General features: G+C 42.5%; 2 protein-coding genes across 3 annotated transcripts in view; one reads left to right on the forward strand and one right to left on the reverse strand.

Moving 5' to 3' along the window:
• Positions 1 to 1,296: 1,296 nt before the first annotated feature.
• Positions 1,297 to 8,672, forward strand: tppp3 (tubulin polymerization-promoting protein family member 3). 2 transcript variants are annotated; one of them, XM_037751279.1, is made up of 4 exons: positions 1,297 to 1,587; positions 5,147 to 5,349; positions 5,571 to 5,724; positions 7,641 to 8,671. In XM_037751279.1, the coding sequence occupies exons 2-4, from the start codon at positions 5,162 to 5,164 to the stop codon at positions 7,833 to 7,835; spliced, it is 537 nt and encodes a 178-aa protein (XP_037607207.1). In that variant the 5' UTR covers positions 1,297 to 1,587; positions 5,147 to 5,161; the 3' UTR covers positions 7,836 to 8,671. The 2 variants fall into 2 exon arrangements, with proteins under 2 accessions (XP_037607207.1, XP_037607217.1); XM_037751289.1 differs by lacking the exon at positions 1,297 to 1,587 and having other exon boundaries at positions 7,641 to 8,672.
• Positions 8,673 to 14,435: 5,763 nt separating this feature from the next.
• Positions 14,436 to 21,539, reverse strand: part of LOC119477271 (transient receptor potential cation channel subfamily M member 1-like) — a 40,629-nt gene continuing 33,525 nt past the window's right edge. The window contains exons 24-29 of the mRNA XM_037751265.1: positions 21,419 to 21,439; positions 21,115 to 21,259; positions 18,506 to 18,708; positions 18,288 to 18,420; positions 16,267 to 16,640; positions 14,436 to 15,213 (exon numbers count right to left, since the gene is read on the reverse strand). Coding sequence (XP_037607193.1) covers positions 14,606 to 15,213; positions 16,267 to 16,640; positions 18,288 to 18,420; positions 18,506 to 18,708; positions 21,115 to 21,259; positions 21,419 to 21,439 — 1,484 coding nt within the window. The 3' untranslated portion in view covers positions 14,436 to 14,605. The remainder of the gene's footprint in view (positions 15,214 to 16,266; positions 16,641 to 18,287; positions 18,421 to 18,505; positions 18,709 to 21,114; positions 21,260 to 21,418; positions 21,440 to 21,539) is intronic.

Raw genomic sequence — 21,539 nt, forward strand, 5'->3', positions numbered from 1 at the left:
TTGAGTCTCTCTGTGGTTGTTTTGAGTCTTTTTGTGGTTGTTTTGAGTCTCTGTGGTGGTTTTGATTCTTTTTGTGGTGGTTTTGAGTCTCTCTGTGGTGGTTTTGATTCTTTTTGTGGTTGTTTTGAGTCTCTCTGTGGTGGTTTTGATTCTCTGTGGTGGTTTTGAGTCTTTTTGTGGTTGTTTTGAGTCTCTGTGGTGGTTTTGAGTCTTTTTGTGGTTGTTTTGAGTCTCTGTGGTGGTTTTGATTCTTTTTGTGGTTGTTTTGAGTCTGTGGTGGTTTTGAGTCTCTCTGTGGTGGTTTTGATTCTTTTTGTGGTGGTTTTGATTCTTTTTGTGGTGGTTTTGAGTCTCTCTGTGGTGGTTTTGAGTCTTTTTGTGGTTGTTTTGAGTCTCTGTGGTGGTTTTGAGTCTCTCTGTGGTGGTTTTGAGTCTTTTTGTGGTTGTTTTGAGTCTCTCTGTGGTTGTTTTGAGTCTTTTTGTGGTGGTTTTGAGTCTCTCTGTGGTGGTTTTGATTCTTTTTGTGGTTGTTTTGAGTCTCTGTGGTGGTTTTGATTCTTTTTGTGGTGGTTTTGAGTCTCTCTGTGGTGGTTTTGATTCTTTTTGTGGTTGTTTTGAGTCTCTGTGGTGGTTTTGATTCTTTTTGTGGTGGTTTTGAGTCTCTCTGTGGTGGTTTTGATTCTTTTTGTGGTGGTTTTGAGTCTCTCTGTGGTGGTTTTGATTCTTTTTGTGGTTGTTTTGAGTCTCTGTGGTGGTTTTGAGTCTTTTTGTGGTGGTTTTGAGTCTCTCTGTGGTGGTTTTGATTCTTTTTGTGGTTGTTTTGAGTCTCTGTGGTGGTTTTGAGTCTTTTTGTGGTTGTTTTGAGTCTCTGTGGTGGTTTTGAGTCTTTTTGTGGTTGTTTTGAGTCTGTGGTGGTTTTGAGTCTCTCTGTGGTGGTTTTGATTCTTTTTGTGGTGGTTTTGAGTCTCTCTGTGGTGGTTTTGAGTCTTTTTGTGGTTGTTTTGAGTCTCTGTGGTGGTTTTGAGTCTTTTTGTGGTTGTTTTGAGTCTCTGTGGTTGTTTTGAGTCTCTGTGGTTGTTTTGAGTCTCTTTGGTGTATTAACTTTATTAAATATAATTATCAGCTGTCTCTAACCTGTTTTGATATATATTTGTACTTCATTCAGTTCAGTCTGTGTGTATAAATATTTATGCTGTAATGATTTATTGCTCCTGAAACACGACATGTGTTCCTCTGACCTCTGACCTCTGACCTCCAACAGCATACATGGGACGCCCTGCTGGAGGACCAACACTCCTCCTCTCTTCTCTTCTCCTCTCCTCTCATCTCCTCTCCTCTCCTCCTCTCCTCTCTTCTCCTCTCCTCTCCTCTCCTCTCCTCTCCTCCTCCTCCTCCCTCGTTTTTATTGCCCTCCCCTGATGTGGGACAGGGCGTCGTCATGGCGACGGGGTAAACAGACGATAACAAGCCCTCAGCGCTGCAGAGCTGCAGAGCTCACTGCAACCCAGCGACCACAGCTGAGGGCCAGAAGAGAGAGAGAGAGACGGAGGTGAAGAAGACGAGACAGGACAGACAGAGGACAGACAGGTAAGACAGTGTTTTAATCTCTAACTGAAGAATTACCTTTAGTTTTAATTAGTAGAAAACGTCTCTAAAGTTCTGAGTTTGAATTGTTTTATAACAGTTTCGTGAAGTCGTGTCAGGTGATTTTAGCTTCAATCAAAAGTCACGAAAAACTCACAAACTATAAAAAAGATCTTCAGACGTATGAATGTTACAGAAAAGTGTTTAAATTACAGCTGCAGGTTCACATGAAGCTAAAACCAGTTCATCTATTCAAATCTATTTAATATTCATCAATTATTATTTTATCATTTCACTGAATCAACTAATAGTTTCAGCTGTGGTTGTACATGCACGCTGGAGTAAATACTGTACATATATATAAATACTGTATATAATAATTCTAATATCAGTGTGTTTTTACGGTACAGATTTCTGTGCACGAACATCATAAAGTACACAAAAGATTTAATCTGCAAAACATGTCTTCATGTTTAATGATGTCATATCTGGACACTGACACACCCGAACAGAACACACAGTCTGAGACTCTGCAGACTGGAAACAGTAGAAATACAACATCAGCTTTATTTCTGTTATTAACGATCGTTTCTATTGATTATTCATGATGTCAGCTATTAGTGTTTATATGTCCAGGTGAAGACAAAAGTCCGTCTTCAGGTCTCAGACTCCAAACAAACCAAAATTTAGAGTTTTTACACGAGAACGAACTTCAACCTTTAACTATCATTATTGTTATTGATCATTTTTATGAATAAAATATAAAAAATATTTACTTTATTTCACATAAACGTTTAAAATGATGCAAAAACAAAACAAGAGCCTGACGGACAGGTGAGAAGAGAGACAGACAGGTGAGCAGAGAGACAGACAGGTGAGGAGAGAGACAGACAGGTGAGGAGAGAGAGGGACAAGTGACGAGAGAGACAGACAGGTGAGCAAAAAGACAGACAGGTGAAGAGAGAGACAGACAGGTGAGGAGAGACAGACAGGTGAGGAGAGAGACAGACAGGTGAGGAGAGAGAGACAGACAGGCAAGGAGAGAGACAGACAGGTGAGGAGAGAGAGAGACAGGTGAGGAGAGAGACGGACAGGTGAGGAGAGAGACAGACAGGTGAGGAGAGAGACAGACAGGTGAGGAGAGAGAGACAGACAGGCAAGGAGAGAGACAGACAGGTGAGGAGAGAGAGAGACAGACAGACAGGTGAGGAGAGACAGACAGGCAAGGAGAGAGACAGACAGGTGAAGAGAGAGACAGACAGGTGAGGAGAGAGACGGACAGGTAAGGAGATACAGACAGGTGAGGAGAGAGACAGACAGGTGAGGAGAGAGACGGCCAGGTGAGGAGAGAGACAGACAGGTGAGCAAAAAGACAGACAGGCAAGGAGAGAGACAGACAGGCAAGGAGAGAGACAGACAGGTGAAGAGAGAGACAGACAGGTGAGGAGAGAGACGGACAGGTGAGGAGATACAGACAGGTGAGGAGATACAGACAGGTGAGGAGAGAGACAGACAGGTGAGGAGAGAGACGGACAGGTAAGGAGAGACAGACAGGTGAGCAAAAAGACAGACAGGTGAGGAGAGAGACAGACAGGTGAGCAGAAAGACAGACAGGTGAGGAGAGAGACAGACAGGTGAGGAGAGACACAGACAGGTGAGGAGAGAGACGGACAGGTGAGGAGAGAGAGACAGACAGGTGAGGAGAGAGAGGGACAGGTGAGGAGAGACAGACAGACAGACAGGTGAGGAGAGACAGACAGGTGAGGAGAGAGACAGACAGTTGAGGAGAGAAACAGACAGGTGAGCAGAGAGAGGGACAGGTGAGGAGAGAGACGGACAGGTGAGGACAGAGACGGACAGGTGAGGAGAGACAGACAGGTGAGGAGAGAGACGCACAGGTGAGCAGAGACAGACAGGTGAGGAGAGAGACTGACAGGTGAGCAGAGACGGACAGGTGAGGAGAGAGACAGACAGGTGAGGAGAGAGAGAGACGGACAGGTGAGGAGAGATGGACAGGTGAGGAGAGAGAGGGACAGGTGAGGAGAGAGACAGACAGGTGAGCAGAGACGGACAGGTGAGGAGAGAGAGAGACGGACAGGTGAGCTCTGCTACTTAATAACATCACTAACTTTAGTCCCGCCCACACCGTCTCTGATTGGTTGGGGTGTTTGATAGTCAGAAGTACATCACATGTAGGTGACTCAGTAACCATGACAACCACTGTTAGGGATTGCATCAGTGTGTGTGTAGTCACACAAGTCTGAGAAACCAGAGTGAGGTCATGTCTCTCACACACACACACACACACTCACACACACACACACACACACTCACACACACACACACACACACTCAGGAGTTTCTGCTGCAGGATCTTTATTTGTAAAACATTTAAAATTAAACGTACAGACAGAAATATCCACCGTTCATATTGTCTCTGTGGAGGTTTTGGAATTAGCAGCTAACTGGCTAGTTAGCTAGCTAGATTGTCAGTCTCCTGACCAGCTAGCTAGCTAACGCCTGCTCTCTTTCCGGTGAAGTCGTCTCCTGGCGGCGAGGAGTGAGGCAGAGGGACCGCGACCCGGCGCTGTCCTCTGTTGGACTCATTTCCTGTAGCATGGTGGAATTAGCGAGCTAAGCTAGCTAAACAGCCAGCCGTCCGACCAGCGGGCCGGTGACCAGCGGGCCGGAGGCCAGCGGGCCGGTGACCAACGGCAGCGCTGTAAAGATAAACTGAGGGCGTATAGATCTCTGGATGTCTCTAGTTAACTATCCTTCAGTAAAGTCAGTCACAAAGAGAGACGGACGATATCAGAGAAGCGTTTCAGAGACGGAGAGAAAGGGTTGCTAATAGATTAGCCTTCTGCTAACAGCAGCTAACGGCTCACGTTAGCTGCTGTTAGCAGAAGGCTAAATATTAGCATCATTTCCTCTCCGTCTCTGAAACGCTTCTCTGATATTGTAGCTCTAGAGCTCCAATCACAGTTACTCATCTCTAATGTCTGAGATCTGGATTCAGCCAACAACACAGAGGACATTTAGATGTGGAGCTTTAGCCCACTGCTAGCGTTAGCCTCCAGCTAATGTTAGCCCACTGCTAGCGTTAGCCTCCAGCTAATGTTAGCCCACTGCTAGCGTTAGCCTCCAGCTAATGTTAGCCCACTGCTAGCGTTAGCCTCCAGCTAATGTTAGCCCACTGCTAGCGTTAGCCTCCAGTCTTTCCTTTGGTTAGCCTCCAGCTAATGTTAGCCCACTGCTAGTGTTAGCCTCCAGCTAACACTGTGACCTCATCATGGCTTCCACACTAAAAGGGTCTAGAGATTCTTGGTTAATTAGTGGATGAGGAGCTCTGATGGTCGGTATCTGTCAATGGATCGATTCTTTGAACAAAGGAATGATAGTCGCCTTTAAAATTACTTTCTGTTCTGGATCCAACATCGCTGTGATCAGACGGGTCTAAAAACAAGTCTGGAGCTTCGTCAGTTTTCTTCTTCTCCTCTTTTAGTTCCTTCAACATGTCATCAGCTGTGTTTTTCTTCTTCTCATTCGTCTTGTTCTGCAGATATTTTTTGCCGTTATGGCGGAGAGCGCGGACATGGAGCAGCTGCTGACGTCTTTTAAGAAGTTCGCCGTCCACGGAGACACGAAGGCCACGGGGAAGGAGCTGAACGGGAAGAACTGGGCCAAACTGTGCAAAGACTGCAAGATCATCGACGGCAAGGGCGTCACCGGCACCGACGTGGACATCGTCTTCTCCAAAGTCAAGTGAGTCTGCAGTCTGCATCCGCCAGGACACCAGGACACCGCCAGGACACCAGTATACCGCTGTCACCTAGTACTCTATTTCAGAGGTTCACAAACCTTTAGGCTTCTTCAGCAAACAAATGATTCATAAGACAAAATGGTTGGTTGATAGATTCTGAAATGATTTCAGTGATATAGTTCACAGTAACTCCAGTTCAGTGTTTTTGTGTTTCTGTGTGAAGACAGAAGACGTCTCGGGTCATCACCTACGAGGAGTTTCAGAGAGCTCTGGAGGACTTGGCCCCGAAGAGGTTCAAAGGTCAAAGTAAAGAGGAGGCGCTGGAGTCCATCTTCAAGCTGGTTGAAGGCCGAGAGCCCACCAACGCTGGAGTGACGGTGAGACGAGAAGCTTTTCATCTGAAAACCGTCGCTTTGTTCTCCACCAACCACGAGGCTGATGTGGACAGTTTTTAATTTACATATTTACAGTCTGATGTTTTAACTTGACATTAAACACAAACTGTCTTATAACTGATAAAGTTTACCGACATAGAACTAGAGGCTTCAGAGATCCAAAGCACACCGGAGCACACGGATTTAAGGCAAGTTTAAGGAAAAGACTAACATTTCGACTCCAACTGCGTCTTCAATCGACTCTGATGAAGACGCAGTAGGCGTCAAAATGTTAGTCTTCTTATAAAGTTTGTTGCCTTTAACCCTCTGAGACCCGCGATCCTGGGAACCGGGCTTTCAACTAACTCCAATGTAAACCCACCCGCGGCGTTAATCAACGGTCAGAGCAGTGACATAATATTAATAGGGAGGCGTGGTGGACGGGTCAAACAAACACCAGACTTTCAACCAGGAGACCACTATTGGTGCCCCATGTGAGGCTAAAATTAACTTATTTTGTCATGTCTGTGGTTAATCACATAACTCGTCGGTATCGTCAGTCCTGTGAGTCAGTGAAGTTAACGTCTAACCCTAACTAAGTGGTTGGGTTGCCTTAACCTAACTTCCTGTGAAGTTCATTTTGAAAGGACACCATGCATGTAACGAGCGTAAATTGACACGCCGTCACTGGTCCGTCCTGAAGTAACGCTAGAGGGGTACCCTGTGTGCCGGTCTCCGATGTCTAAGCGGCAATATTTGACGAGTTGGGAGTGAGAACTTGTTGATCTTTGTAAAAAAAACATGCAAACAAACCTATTAACGTTAACAAATAGGTGTGAATCTTCAAATCCATTTAGTGACATTTATTATTGTTGCTCTGAATCTGCTTGTTCTGTGGTTTTAACATGTATATAAATTACCGTATCATCTGCATACATGTGAACTTCACACCCTGTTCAGACTGATGGTAAATCATTTAAAAGCTGAACAAGAGAGTCCCAGGATGGATCAAATACAACCTGGCTAATTTAAGGTATATATTATATATAATATATAGGATGGAGTTGAAGCAGTGGCGGTGATTTCTTAAAATTATTTTTTCTTTGATTAACGTATATATCCAGTTCAGGACAACCGGGCTCATCCGTTCAGTCTTCTATTCATCTAAGTGAAGGTTGATGTGTAGTTTCCCCCATGAGGACCTTTGATTGATGATGTTACACAATTCCTCTTCACACATTATATCCTATTACATCCTAACTACCATTTTAGATGTGAGTATTTCAGTCTGATGAGTGTTTAGTGGATCTTCTCTGCGTGTTGACTGAAGAGTGTTTAATGATCTGAAGAGGATCCAGACTGCCTCACCTCTTGGCTCAGACTCTGATGACTTCATCATTATAATAATAATAAACTCGTCTGATGAGCGTCCAAACATCCACAGAGCGCTCTCAGGTTTAATGAGCAGAGTGAGAGGAGCGTCTGTGGAGCAGCTCTGGACTCGTTTCCTGAAACATGAAACACGAAGAAGAGCCGGAGGTGATGCGACAGCGAGCGTCTGAATATTAAAGATGAACATCATTCATCATGTTTGATCATGTTTGAATGAAGCAGACAGACATCAGTATATTTAATATACATTAAATGTATAAAATAACAATGAAATGATTATTTTTAACCTCAATGAAGCTTATTTTCTCTGAAAAATGTTTTAAAAAAGAAAGTCAGAAAAAAATTAATATATGTATATATTTCTCTGTTTATGTATGTATGTGTATATATATATATATATATATACACACTTAAATGTAAAGAGAAAGTAGACGTATATGAAGGTAAAGTGAGCGGGCAGCATATTCTCACCTTTTGGCGGCAGTATGGAGTCTTATTTACTTCCTGTCGTCTTGTGTTTCCATCAGAAAGTGGCAAAGGCGGCGGCGCTGGACCGCCTGACCGACGCGTCCCGTTACACCGGGTCGCACAAGGGGCGCTTCGACGAGTGCGGCAAGGGCAAAGGTCGGGAGGGCCGCGAGGAGATCGTGGAGCAGACGGGCTACGTGGGAGCGTACAAGAACGCCGGGACGTACGACCACAAGACGAAGGCCGAGAAGTAGCGAGGAAGTAGTAGCACCGCTTCTCTACAGCACTTAGTCTGGACCAAACCTTGAACTTTGACCCCTCCGTGTGTGTGTGTGTGTGTGTGTGTGTTCAGTCAGATCAGAACTACAGACTCTATAAACACGTTGGATGTTTGTCAGTGATGAAACCGTCTCAGCAGCGCCGTTTGCTGCGTTTTATCCTCTCGTCGTACCGACCCTTTGTGACCCCTCGGCGTCCCTTTTTCGGTCGCAGTAAACACGTGATTAAATGGGGGTGTGGTTAAACCAGTTTAGATGAATTAACGATTTATCAGAATTATCTCACCACACCGACTCTCTCTTCTTCACCGCCTCCTCCTGGCCAGGCGGCCGTCTGGCTGCTGCTGCACCGAGGAGCCTCACCGCCGCACGCCGCCCACAGACAGCTCACCGGAGGATGGGTAGACGTGTTGCCGAGGTTACGCCGTTTTGAAATGCAGTTTCGGGACGTTTTTAGAGGTTCACCGTCCACCAGCACCGGCTGCTCTCTCCTCAGCTCCAGCACCAACACCGCACCGGGCTGCGTTATTTCTCTAACGGGACTTTTCTCTGGTTTTTCTGTTGAGCTGAAAGTTGTGCTTCCTGTCTTTCCCGTAACCTCCGGTACCGGCTGCTTTCTGTTAATTTATCTCCAGCAGGAGGAGACGATACAGAAGAAAGTCAGTGTGTTGGGTTCATTCTGTCGGTGGGATTTCGTGTAATTTGCTGCGTTTTTATTTTTTATTTTGGCAGGTTGCGTCTTCTGTAGAGCCGCCGCTCCCACCATCACGCGCTGTGCCAGAGGGGACACCACAATTATGATCATCATCATCATAATAATCATAATGATGAATTATTTAAATTTAAGATGAAGCACAAGTGCACAATTGGCATCATTAGACCATTATAGGCAATACAAAGTTATACATATTTGCTCGAAATAATAAAATTAATGATGGAACCCCCTCCTCCCCCCGCCCCCCCCTCCACCATCCTGTAGTTTGTTCCATTGCGACTGACAAACTCGAACCCACGTGGCGGCTGCGTTACCAGTTGTTTTTTATTTTTATTTTCGGCGTCCGTGTTTACAGATTAGAGCAGCCACACCGCCCGCGGCTCGGCTGCGTCTCTTCTAAATATTTGAGGTTTCGCCTATTTTTCCCGCGAGCAGCGCGGTTCACAGCAGCAACAGACAGTGAAGGTGATCTATTGACTGTATAATGACGTCATATCAGCAACATGACTACAGTTTATATGTCTGTATCGGAAGAAAATGTCACGGACATGAAAAAAAAGTAAAGATTTATTTTTAAATCAACACTTCCTGCTTTCATTTAAAAATAAAAGCCCTCAAGCGTTTTTTCTGTGAACAGAATTCCTTCATTTGTTAACACGAGGCTTTTATTCTGAAATATGTGCAAGACAGTGTTGTAGAACATGCAGTGACTTGGAGAGCTCCATGAATGAATATAGTACGCCTAGACCATGGGTCGACAACCTTTACTTTAATAAAAATCTGTCTGGAGCCGCAAAACATGTGATCATTGTGATGAAGGTAACACAGTTTATAGTCTAAGAATATAGTATATAAGTCTAATGCAGTGAGGGCCAAAGAGACAATGTACTACGGAGTATTAGGACCATATTGAGGGAAAGAACATCTGAGATAACGACAATAAAGTCATAATATTACGAGAATAAAATCATAACTTTACCAGAAAAAAGTTGTAATATTACAAGAATAGAGTCATAACTTTGCGAGAAAAAAAAGAAAATAACAGGTGAAATTACTACTTTTAATATTACAAATATTTAATATTATTATTTTTTATATTACTTTTTTTCTCGTAATATTACGACTTTATTCTCTAAATCTCAGATTTATTCCCCCCCCCGTCATGTTACCATGGTTACAATGTCCTGAATGATGTCATTCCTGCCGTCCAGTCTGAGTAGAGCTTCAGTTTGTATGTAAAGTGTTTCTTCTTGTTAATTCTCAGTAACTTCTCTGAGCTTCGGTGGTTTTGGGGGATTTTCTTTCTTCTTTCAGCAGCTTTTTGTATCCATGTTGATTTTGTTTCTTTGTTTTTCTTTTTTTTATATATTTACATTTTGCATCCTCGTTGTTCTTCTGCGATATATAATTATTTTAAAGTGTTTGGAGTTGATGCAGGAGCAGAAACTGGACCGTAGCTTCAGAGGAAGTTACTTTATTGAATGAATAAAGACTAAATAAATGTTTCCTGTTCTCTCTCTTGTAGTCTGTTTAGAACCCAGTTTCTCCCGTTAACGGTTCTTGGTCCTTACGGTGATACTAGACTTTCTCCCACATGGAGGAATTGTTTAGCTGATTTTAAGGTTTAGTTTAAAACACCTTTAACCTGTTTCCACCTGGAAACTTTATCTGCTCAGAACTCAGACAACAGAACATCATGATGACATCACCTTTACTCATCGTTTGCACCGATGATCTCACAGCTGCAGAAATAAGACAGAGAGTAAATGCAGGAAAGGTGAGTTTAAAGTGATATTCATAACGACTGAGTCGCTTTACGACATTATAACACTCACTTCCTGTTCTTTGTTTGACGGCTTCGTAGGTTTCTTCCATCCGGCTGTGGAAGACGAAGCAGGATGTGAGCGGTCGTCAGGGTTACCTGAAAGACCGACGTCGGTCCAGAAGTTCATCAGGTAGAAACTCCTTCAGTCTTTATTTACAGGAAGAGATTTACAAACACATTTCCTCTTAGTTTTGTCTGGGAGTCACTGGCGTTTTCTTATTTTTGCTCTTTTCGTAGGTAAGCGAACGTTTTACGAGTGTTCGACAGCAGAAAAATCATCTTGTTTTCACAGTCGACAACCTGCATGAATATCACTTAATCAAGTTTAGATTATTATATGTTTTACAGTATTTATAATGATTACAGTTCATGATCCGACGTCATGATGAGGTCCCGGTGTTAGCTGGAGGCTAACAATAGCAGTGGGCTAACATTAGCTGGAGGCTAATACTAGCAGTGGGCTAACATTAGCTGGAGGCTAAACAAAGGAAAGACTGGAGGCTAATGCTAGCAGTGGGCTAACATTAGCTGGAGACTAACCAAAGAAAGACCGGAGGCTAACGCTAGCAGTGGGCTAACATTAGCTGGAGACTAACCAAAGAAAGACCGGAGGCTAACGCTAGCAGTGGGCTAACATTAGCTGGAGACTAACCAAAGGAAAGACTGGAGGCTAACGCTAGCAGTGGGCTAACATTAGCTGGAGGCTAATACTAGCAGTGGGCTAACATTAGCTGGAGACTAACCAAAGAAAGACCGGAGGCTAACGCTAGCAGTGGGCTAACATTAGCTGGAGACTAACCAAAGAAAGACCGGAGGCTAACGCTAGCAGTGGGCTAACATTAGCTGGAGGCTAACCAAAGGAAAGACTGGAGGCTAACGCTAGCAGTGGGCTAACATTAGCTGGAGGCTAATACTAGCAGTGGGCTAACATTAGCTGGAGACTAACCAAAGAAAGACTGGAGGCTAACGCTAGCAGTGGGCTAACATTAGCTGGAGGCTAACGCTAGCAGTGGGCTAACATTAGCTGGAGGCTAACGCTAGCAGTGGGCTAACATTAGCTGGAGGCTAACACTATCAGTGGGCTAACATTAGCTGGAGGCTAACACTAGCAGTGGGCTAACATTAGCTGGAGGCTAACGCTATCAGTGGGCTAAAGCTCCACATCTAAATGTCCTCTGTGTTGTTGGCTGAATCCAGATCTCAGACATTAGAGATGAGTAACTGTGATTGGAGCTCTAGAGCTACAATATCAGAGAAGCGTTTCAGAGACGGAGAGGAAATGATGCTAATATTTAGCCTTCTGCTAACAGCAGCTAACGTGAGCCGTTAGCTGCTGTTAGCAGAAGGCTAAACTATTAGCAACCCTTTCTCTCCGTCTCTGAAACGCTTCTCTGATATTGTCCGACTCTCTTTGTGACTGACTTTACTGAAGGATAGTTAACTAGAGACATCCAGAGATCTATACGCCCTCAGTTTATCTTTACAGCGCTGCCGTTGGTCACCGGCCCGCTGGCCTCCGGCCCGTTGGTCACCGGCCCGCTGGCCTCCGGCCCGCTGGTCGGACGGCCGGCTGCTTAGCTAGCTTAGCTAACAGAAACTACTACTTTTCAAGTCTTACTGATGTTTTATTCTATATATTTATTTAAATTTTATGTTTTTCTGATGTTTTTCATATATTTTAATATTAATTTTTGAACAATATGCTAATAATAGTCGGATATTTTACCAGTATTTGTTGGCTGTTGTACTAACTAACAATTTTTTAACTAATATTTGTCAGATCATTTTTTAATATTCGCCAGATATTTTAGTGATAGTTTTTCGGATATTTTAATAACATTTTGTTAGATATTTTATATATATATATTTTTTAGTTTTTCTTTTACTTATACTTGTGGGATATTATAGTAATATTTGTAAAATATTTTACTGATATTTGTTGGATGTTTTACTGATTTTTCTAGATATTGTGCTGATATATTCACATATATTTACTAATATTTGTCAGATAATTTTTTGATATTCGCCAGATATTTTCGCATTTTTTACTGACATTTGTTGGATCATTTTTTAAATATTTGTCAGACATTTTAATGATATTTGTCAGATATTAAACTAATATTTGTGGGATGTTTCAGTGATATTTGTTGGATATTATACTAATATTTGTTCGGTATTTGTCTGATATTATATTGATATTTACGGAATATTTGTCAGATATTTTACCGTTGGACGTTGGGTATTTCGCTGATAATTCTTTGGGTTATTTTCTTAATATTTGTCGGACATTTAACTCATATTTTTTCTATTAATACTAAATATTTTACTTATATATTTTGGATATTTTATTTTGTCTTTAAATAAATTACTCATTTTCACCAGATATGGTACAAATATTTTTCAGATATTATGCTGAATTTCTTTTAATTTTAAACTAATATTTGTTATATATTTTATAATTTTTTAATATTTGTCGTATATTTTACTGACCTTTAATTAGCTCTACAGAGACTTTTACATGTGATTCACACACATGATGAGAGGAAAAGACATGAAGACGTTCAGAGAAGTGATGATTCAGTGTTTTATTTTCAGTAGAAATTATTCCGTGCAGAGGTAGATTTCATTCCCTTTAATCCCTGTCAGAGGTTTACTGAAATATTTGTATTATATATACTCAGACTGAACAGAACAGCGGAAAGCTGATTGTTTAAATGTACTGGTATTTTGCTGTCAGGTTTTTATTTCTACCAGATGTGACTTTAATGTCGCATCTCTGCTTTACATCATTTACAAGAAAGTCTTGAAGAGTTCATCAAATCAAAAACATCCTGCTCACCGTTGATAACTTATATAACTGATCGCTTTAGCCGTCAGACCTCCGACATTGTTAATAAAATCATTACAAACAATCAGGATATTTATGTTCTTTCATTTTACAACAAACAGTAGATGGGACAGACAGGACACAGATTCAGACACATCTGGTTCTCTACAATGATAAACTACATTATTAATAGTTATAGTGTTAATTCACTGTAATAAATGAATGTGAAATAAACAACTGTAATTATTCTAATAAGAAACAATATCAATAAATAGCTGCTATTTGTAATTCAACAAATATCCTACAGCCATGGAGTGTCTTTGTGGTTGTTTTGAGTCTCTTTGTGGTTGTTTCAAGTCTCTTTGTAGTTGTTTTGAGTGTCTTTGTGGTTGTTTTGAGTCTCTTTGTGGTTGTTTTGAGTGTCTCTGTGGTTGTTTTGAGTCTTTTTGTGGTTGTTTTGAGTCTTTTTGTAGTTGTTTTGATTCTCTCTGTGGTTGTTTTGAGTCTTTTTGTGGTTGTTTTGAGTCTCTTTGTAGTTGTTTTGAGTGTCTTTGTGGTTGTTTTGAGTGTCTTTGTGGTTGTTTCAAGTCTCTTTATAGTTGTTTTGAGTGTCTTTGTGGTTGTTTAGAGTCTCTTTTTTTGTGGTTGTTTTGAGTGTCTGTGGTTGTTTTGAGTCTTTTTGTGTCGGTTTTGAGTCTCTTTGTGGTTGCTTTGAGTCTCTTTCTGGTTGTTTCAAGTCTCTTTGTAGTTGTTTTGAGTCTCTCTGTGGTTGTTTTGAGTCTCTTTGTAGTTGTTTTGAGTCTCTTTGTAGTTGTTTTGAGTCTCTCTGTGGTTGTTTTGAGTGTCTCTGTGGTTGTTTTGAGTCTTTTTGTGTCGGTTTTGAGTCTCTTTGTGGTTGTTTTGAGTCTCTTTCTGGTTGTTTCAAGTCTCTTTGTAGTTGTTTTGAGTCTCTCTGTGGTTGTTTTGAGTCTCTTTGTAGTTGTTTTGAGTCTCTTTGTAGTTGTTTTGAGTCTCTCTGTGGTTGTTTTGAGTGTCTCTGTGGTTGTTTTGAGTCTTTTTGTGTCGGTTTTGAGTCTCTTTGTGGTTGTTTTGAGTCTCTTTCTGGTTGTTTCAAGTCTCTTTGTAGTTGTTTTGAGTCTCTCTGTGGTTGTTTTGAGTCTCTTTTTGTAGTTGTTTTGAGTCTCTTTGTAGTTGTTTTGAGTCTCTCTGTGGTTGTTTTGAGTCTCTTTGTGGTTGTTTTGAGTGTCTCTGTGGTTGTTTTGAGTCTTTTTGTGTCGGTTTTGAGTCTCTTTCTGGTGGTTTTGAGTCTCTCTGTGGTGGTTTTTGCCTGTGTTGTGAACTGAAACACAGTGAGTTGACATCCCCTCAGTCCTTCAGGATCAGCAGTCAGGGTCTCTGGACCGTGGCCCTCCCGCCCCCCCGCTAAACGATGACACCAGGTCTCTGACACTGCCGGCCGAGCGAGGCTTATCCTCGCTCTCCTTCTTCTTCGTCCTCATCTTCCTCGGGTTGGTGTACAGACTCTTGGAGCGTAGCGTCGGGTACATCCTGTCCTCCCCCACCAGCAGCTCCTCTGAAGGCTCCTCCTCCCCTCCATCACCATGGTTACCGTCCACCGCTTCATCCCCTTGTTCCCTGCCGAACGGCACGGACGCTCTTTCCTCCACTTCCTGTCTGGTTTCGTTGCCTCCGCTCTTCTCCACTGTCACGCCGGGGGAGGGATGAGGGGGGCTGCTGAGGGTCGGAGAGGATAAATACTGTGTGACCTTTGACCTCTCCAGAGGGAAGGACACCGCCGCCTCCAGCCGGGTTTTCTCTGCCGGTTTCTCCACGTTAGCGTCCGTCACATCAGACCGAGCAGCGCCGGCGTGGGGGGGTCTGTGGTCGGGGTCGCAGTGGGAGATCAGGATGTCGACGTTGGACAGAGACTGAGTCCTCTCCTTCGGTCCTCTCACCTCCAGAGTCGACCCGAACTCCTTCACGTCACCTGAAAACAGGAAGTTCACATCAACATCATGCTGTCTGTTAGAAACCAACTGTTTGATCTGTAGGCTGAGGTTTAGTCTGATGCTGCTGTAACGTTAATGTGTGACTGTATAACTCAAGCTAACGTTAGCTGGCCGTGCTAGTCACCGTCAGCAGCATCATTTAGCCGTTCAGCACTCTGACTGAATATTCATGTACGGTCTGAGCCTCAGATGTCAGAGAGAACGCCTCGTTAACCCGCTACACAACAGCTGTTCATTTTCATCAAGACTTTCTTTATTGTATATGCTTCTATTGTTATGTATATTATGAATGAATGAAAGACTTTATTTCGAACATATAATAAATAAAAACAGATACAAAATAATAACAAACAAAACAAGAGTTACAGTGTCCGAAAAGAATATATATAATATATAATGCATATTATAAATATGCATACTATTATAACCACTTATTTACTACATATTTATTTATTACATTTATGATTTTTTTTTTTTTTACTTTTTTTGGACATTTTTCATAAATTTTTCTGACTTTTTTGGAAATGTTTTGACTTTGTTTTCCAACAATTTTTTGACCTTTTTCGGACATATTTCAGACACTTTTCAGTTTTGTTTTTTTTGGACATCTTTTTACTTTTTTTCGGACATTTGTCGGAAATTTTTGGACATTTTTTCAAAATAAACTTCCGTCTTCACAGGACACAACTTGTTTAGGTTTAGGCAACAAAACATCTTAGTTAGGAAAAGATGGTGGTTTGGGTTAACATAACTACTTAATAATCAGCGTTGACTTCCGGCCTCACACGGGGCACCAATAGTGGTCTCCTGGTGACAGTCTGGTGTTTTAAGACCCGCCCATCCACCCCGACCTCCTCCCTACACGGCGTCCACCGCTCTTTATACTTCCTGGTTCACGATTACGTGGATTACAAATTACAGTGCATTACCTTTAGCAGGTATAGCTACTCATATCATGTTTTGTCTTGTTTTCACATGTCGTTATGTAAAGTCTTGTAACGTGGTGTAATGTGTCGTGTGACTTGTCCTACCTGATGTGTTTCCTCCCTCTGTGTTTCCCCCTCGTCTCTCTGGACTCAGTTGGACCCTCCTGTCATTTCCCTCCATGTCTCCGGACACCGACGTCCTGTCGTCGTGCTCCAGCTGGTACCGGTACAGACTGTATCCGTCGGCGCTGTTGACGCTGCCGTGACGCAGCAGAGCGGCCGGCTCGCAGACAGACCCTCTAGAGGGCATGCGGACGAGCTCGGCCCGGTCGACGCCCGCCAGCTTCTCCAGAGCGTTCATCATCCGGCCAGAGAACTCCTCCATCTGAGCCAGGCGGAGGTCCACCGTCTGCAGGGACGCCTTCATCGAGTGCTCCCTCTCGTTCACCTCCTCCAGACGCATGAACATGTTCTCCACTCTGAGGAAGCAGACGGCAGGATGTCACCATAAATATGTTGTTTTTATTTGTTTTACTCCTACGTGTGTGACTTCATCTGCACACCATGTTTAGGACTTTTTTGACATACTATATTATGACTTTTTTGATGAAATTTTTCGACATACTTTTGCTATCACTTATTCTATTTATTTATTTTTCCTGTACTCATTCCTGTTTCAATCTCTTATTTTCACAAAAAGCCTTTCTAGCATCCGCTATAAGCACTATGATACTTGCATCGGATAGCCGTTTTTAAGTTGTCTATGTACTCGTCCCTATCAAATAAACCATGAAAAAAAAAAAAAAATGTCAACATACTATGACTTTTTCCCCCATATTATATGTACTATGATTTTTTTTCTGGATAATATCCAATTACTTTTTTTTCTACATACTATACGTTGACTTTTTTGTACTCTTATTTTTTTTTACATGCTATGATATGACCTGTGAAATAGCTCAGGGTGTAGATATCTGGTTGGAATACTGGAGGTTGTGGGTTCGATCCTTATGTGACGACCTTGTTCTCAACATTAAAAAACAAAAGTCCTCATTGTGGAGTCCAGAGAGAGAGCCCCCCCTCCGCAGCCTCTCATCATCCAGGACTCATAGGTGGAGCGGGCTGACAGATTGAAGTTCCTCGGCCTTCATCTGACTGACAACTTGAGCTGGGCCAAAAACACTGCTGAAACCGTGAAGAAAGCTCAGCGACGGCTACACTTCATTAGGCTGCTGACGACGGCCGGACTCAGACGTCAGCCCCTCATCGTGGCCTACCGAGGACTTGTTGAAAGAATCCTCACCAGCGACATCACGGTGTGGTTTGGGAACGCTAACCAGGCTGAGAGGACATTTTTTAAATATTTCTATGAGAGCTATAAGTTCTTTTAATAATGTCATGGAACATACAGTATATTTGTATTGTGGGGGTCTCGGGCCTATGCAGAGGGTAGTTCAGTATATTTATTAACTATACTGAGGGTGTTTTATGTTTTATTTCCTTATTTATTTATTGTGTTGAGTTGAATGTGCTACTTATTTTTTTGTACTGTAATTACCTTGTGCCTTTTCTACTTTTTCTTTTCTTAAAGCTGACTCGGTGTAAACTGCTCAGAATTCCAATGTGCTTAGGTGCAAATGGCAAATAAAACTCCTGATTCTTTTTTCGTAAAAAATGTCCTACATTCCTATGACCTTTATTCATGAGAATTTTTGAATTTTTTTTTCCAACATTCTATACTATGACTTTTTTTAATTAAATTATTCGACATACTATACTATGATTTTTTTCCATGATATTTTTCGACATGCTATACTATGACTTTTTTTGCCTATCCAGTTTTACTTTATATTAATAGAATAATCTGCAATAATTCAGTCTTTTCTCTGCACAGCCATCACTGTGTGGTTTAGATCAGCCACTAAACAGGAAAAGACATTTTTTAATGGCTTTTTTATGTTATACTTTACTAAGATGTTTTCATGATATTTTTTTTATGACATACTATGTTAAGATATTTTTATGTCATACTATATTATGACTTCAGTATACATATTAATTAGACAAATATGAGTCTATAAAGAGAGTATATATAGATCGGTTTTATACGAGTGTGTCTTCCTGACCTTTCAGACGTCACTCGGATTCTCTCGTTGTTGGACGACTGTTTCTCGTCGTCTTTCTCTCTGAAGTATTCCTCCACACACTGCTCCTCGAACTCATGCAGACTCTTCAGCTCGTCAGCGCTCAGCACCAGCTCTGAGGAAACAAACACAGTTTAATCTCTGTAGAGTCGGAGGCGCCGCAGTGAGACGGACCGTCACATCGGTGAACCGGATCTTACGGAGTCGTCTCTCCCGGTCGTCGTGATCTCCCTCCGTCCTCCGTCTGCAGCGGCAGCACAGCCTCTTCAGGACGATGTAGATGTGGGGGAAGACGATGAGCGGGGGAGGCAGGATGGGACGGTCGTGGAAGTTCATGATCAGCTGATACCGCTGGAACTTCCACACCTGGTTGGAGATTGACTTCACCTCGAAGAACGTGTTGCTGTGGAGAGGAAGAGGAGACTGGTTAGATTTTCTCTGACAAATTTGCATTTAACATTTATTCTTTTACGGATTCAGATTTTCTGTCTCTCTCTCAGTTGACGAGCCGAGCGCGACCACAGCTGGTCAATGAGAGAGAATCACGGCTGTCCATCATGACCTCCTTTTTATAGCAAAACATAACTCATTTAAACCAAACTTATCAGAAGAATTAACACTTCAACAAACGTCAGCGTGATAAGAAATACCAAAAATAACTGAAACTATCTTTGGGAAAAATATATTTCATTTTGACTTTGGCCCATTCTCATGTTATGAGCTATACTGCAGCCAGTCACCAGGGGGCGATCCAGATGTTCTGGCTTCACTTTTGCGGAGCTGTCATATTTATATATTTTATATGCATTCAATGCTTTTATGCCGGGATCAGACTACAGGATATCTTTGACGGTTCTGATGGTCACTACGTCAGATTAGACGACTGAGAGTCATAAATTCTTGTCGTGACTTGGCCACGACACGTGACGGACTACACGTCGGTCCCCTGTTCCGACAACACACACTCTCCCGGCACCGCCGTCTTAATATATACGGGCTTACCGGGTACCATGTAAAGGGGCCCGACCATGTAAAGGGGCCCGACCATGTAAAGGGGCTCACGAGGCTCCAGGGCAGGGGTCAGCAACCTGCAGCTCCGGAGCCACATGAGGCCCTTTAACTCCTCTCCAGTGGCTTCCTGTGGACTTTAAAAAATGGAAATGAATAACTGTTTTTTTGTTTACATTTTCATTTTTATTTATCATTGTTGTAGGTCTATGGTACGATGGTACGATGGTACGATGGTACGATGGTACGATGGTACGACAGAGTATTAGGGCCACATTTAGAAAAAATTAAAAAATCGGAGATTTCGAGAATGAAGTCATAATATTATGAGAATAAAGTCACCGCAACAGCGGTGGTGTTTTTTACTCCGACACAACCTAGATTGAATATACTACCACGAGGTCCGGCAGCAGTTGAAGGTCCGATGACATCATTCTGCATAATAAGTAGCCTTCTGTTTACAGCTGTGTGCGTCTGAGCTCAGCCGGTCAGATTCACGGCCGTGACGGAGCACGTCGTGGAAAGCAAAAAAAAATAAAAAATTAAGCATGTTAGACTTTCTGACGGGACGTCGTGAGGCGTCCCAGACGCGGCGTCGGTTGTCGTGTACTATGACACGCTACACGAGATAAAACCATCGATTGTCGCACACGACACTCATTTATCGTTCCCGATCCGCATCGACACCCTACGACGGCCGCGTTGGGTTGTAATCAGGCTGATATCCTGTAGTCTGAACCGGTATCTGAGATGTTTTGTCGGGCGACTACTGATTAAGTATAAGTCCATTTTGAGTAAAATGGGTTCACTTTTTCATCTTTCCTTTTCTTCATTATGTTGGTATTTTTTCTTAAATTTCTTATGAACAGAACAGAACTACAGATACGGAAACTAAACTTCCAGGATTCATATATTTTTGGAATTGTTTTCCTACAGATGTTTTATCTGTGCTGCGGTGTGTTTAAAGGTCCCATATTGTAAAAAGTGAGATTTTCATGTCTTTTATATCATAAAGCAGGTTTAAGTGCTTTATAAATACTGTTAAACAGAGAAACACACACAGCCCGTATTCAGAAATTGTGCGTTTGAAACGAGCCGTTAGGGTTTCTGTCTATTTGTGATGTCACAAATAGTCAATATTTAGACCATTACACGGTTTTAAACATTCTAAATGTGTCCCAGTTTATTTCCTGTGACAGTGTATGTAAATAACATCAGCTGACAGGAAGTAAAACATGGACCTAAACTGTTGCCTAGCAACGCATTTCCGTCGCAATTCCGTTGAAATGCACTAAAATGGAGCGTTTCAGACAGACGGTGAACACAGGTATATTCAGACAGACAGTATGAAAGAAATAAAGTTTTTTTTTAACCTTACAGCATGTAAACATGTTCTAGTAGAAACATAAAATACAAGTATAAACCTGAGAATGAGCACGATATGGGAAGAGTAACTGATCAGAGGTCTGTGTTTGAGGTGCGTAATATAGCCTCAGCAGCAGGATCAGAGGTCTGTGTTTGAGGTGTGTAGTATAGCCTCAGCAGCAGGATCAGAGGTCTGTGTTTGAGGTGTGTAGTATAGCATCAGCAGCAGGATCAGAGGTCTGTGTTTGAGGTGTGTAGTATAGCCTCAGCAGCAGGATCAGAGGTCTGTGTTTGAGGTGTGTAGTATAGCCTCAGCAGCAGGATCAGAGGTCTGTGTTTGAGGTGTGTAGTATAGCCTCAGCAGCAGGATCAGAGGTCTGTGTTTGAGGTGTGTAGTATAGCATCAGCAGCAGGACCTGGTGGTGAATATACTGACTTGAAGACAGCGATCAGCAGGTTGACCAGCAGGATGTTGGCCACCAGCAGGTAGCAGGCCATGATGGCCGGAGTCAGCCAGGCTCCGGGGATACAGGGAGGAAGCTTCTTCCCGTCTTCATCGTACAAGTTGTCTCCACACGGAGCTGAGACACAAAACAACACACGAGTATGACGTTGTCATCTCATAACCCTGGAGAATGTTGAAAATTATCTTTGAACTAATTCTGGTACAATTAATCTAACGGTAACATTTTGGCCGGATACTGACGACCACTTCTACGTTCACAGTCAGAGACACTCACGATTGATTTCCATCGCATAAACTGTCCGTCAACGATGGAAGAGAAACGGAGGAGAGACAGAAAATAATCAATAATCAATAATCAATAACAAGAACATGATCAGTCAGAGAGCAGGAAGAAG

Source organism: Sebastes umbrosus, chromosome 2 (assembly GCF_015220745.1).
Source record: "Sebastes umbrosus isolate fSebUmb1 chromosome 2, fSebUmb1.pri, whole genome shotgun sequence".
Taxonomy (NCBI): domain Eukaryota; kingdom Metazoa; phylum Chordata; class Actinopteri; order Perciformes; family Sebastidae; genus Sebastes; species Sebastes umbrosus.

What these genes read in the sequence shown, in the direction of transcription:
- tppp3 (XM_037751279.1), top strand. Translation starts at nt 5,162, where the DNA reads ATGGCGGAGAGCGCGGACATGGAGCAGCTGCTGACGTCTTTTAAGAAG. An exon ending in ATCGTCTTCTCCAAAGTCAA is followed by an intron (nt 5,350 to 5,570) that starts GTGAGTCTGCAG and finishes TTCTGTGTGAAG; the next exon opens with ACAGAAGACGTCTCGGGTCA. An exon ending in CCACCAACGCTGGAGTGACG is followed by an intron (nt 5,725 to 7,640) that starts GTGAGACGAGAA and finishes TGTTTCCATCAG; the next exon opens with AAAGTGGCAAAGGCGGCGGC.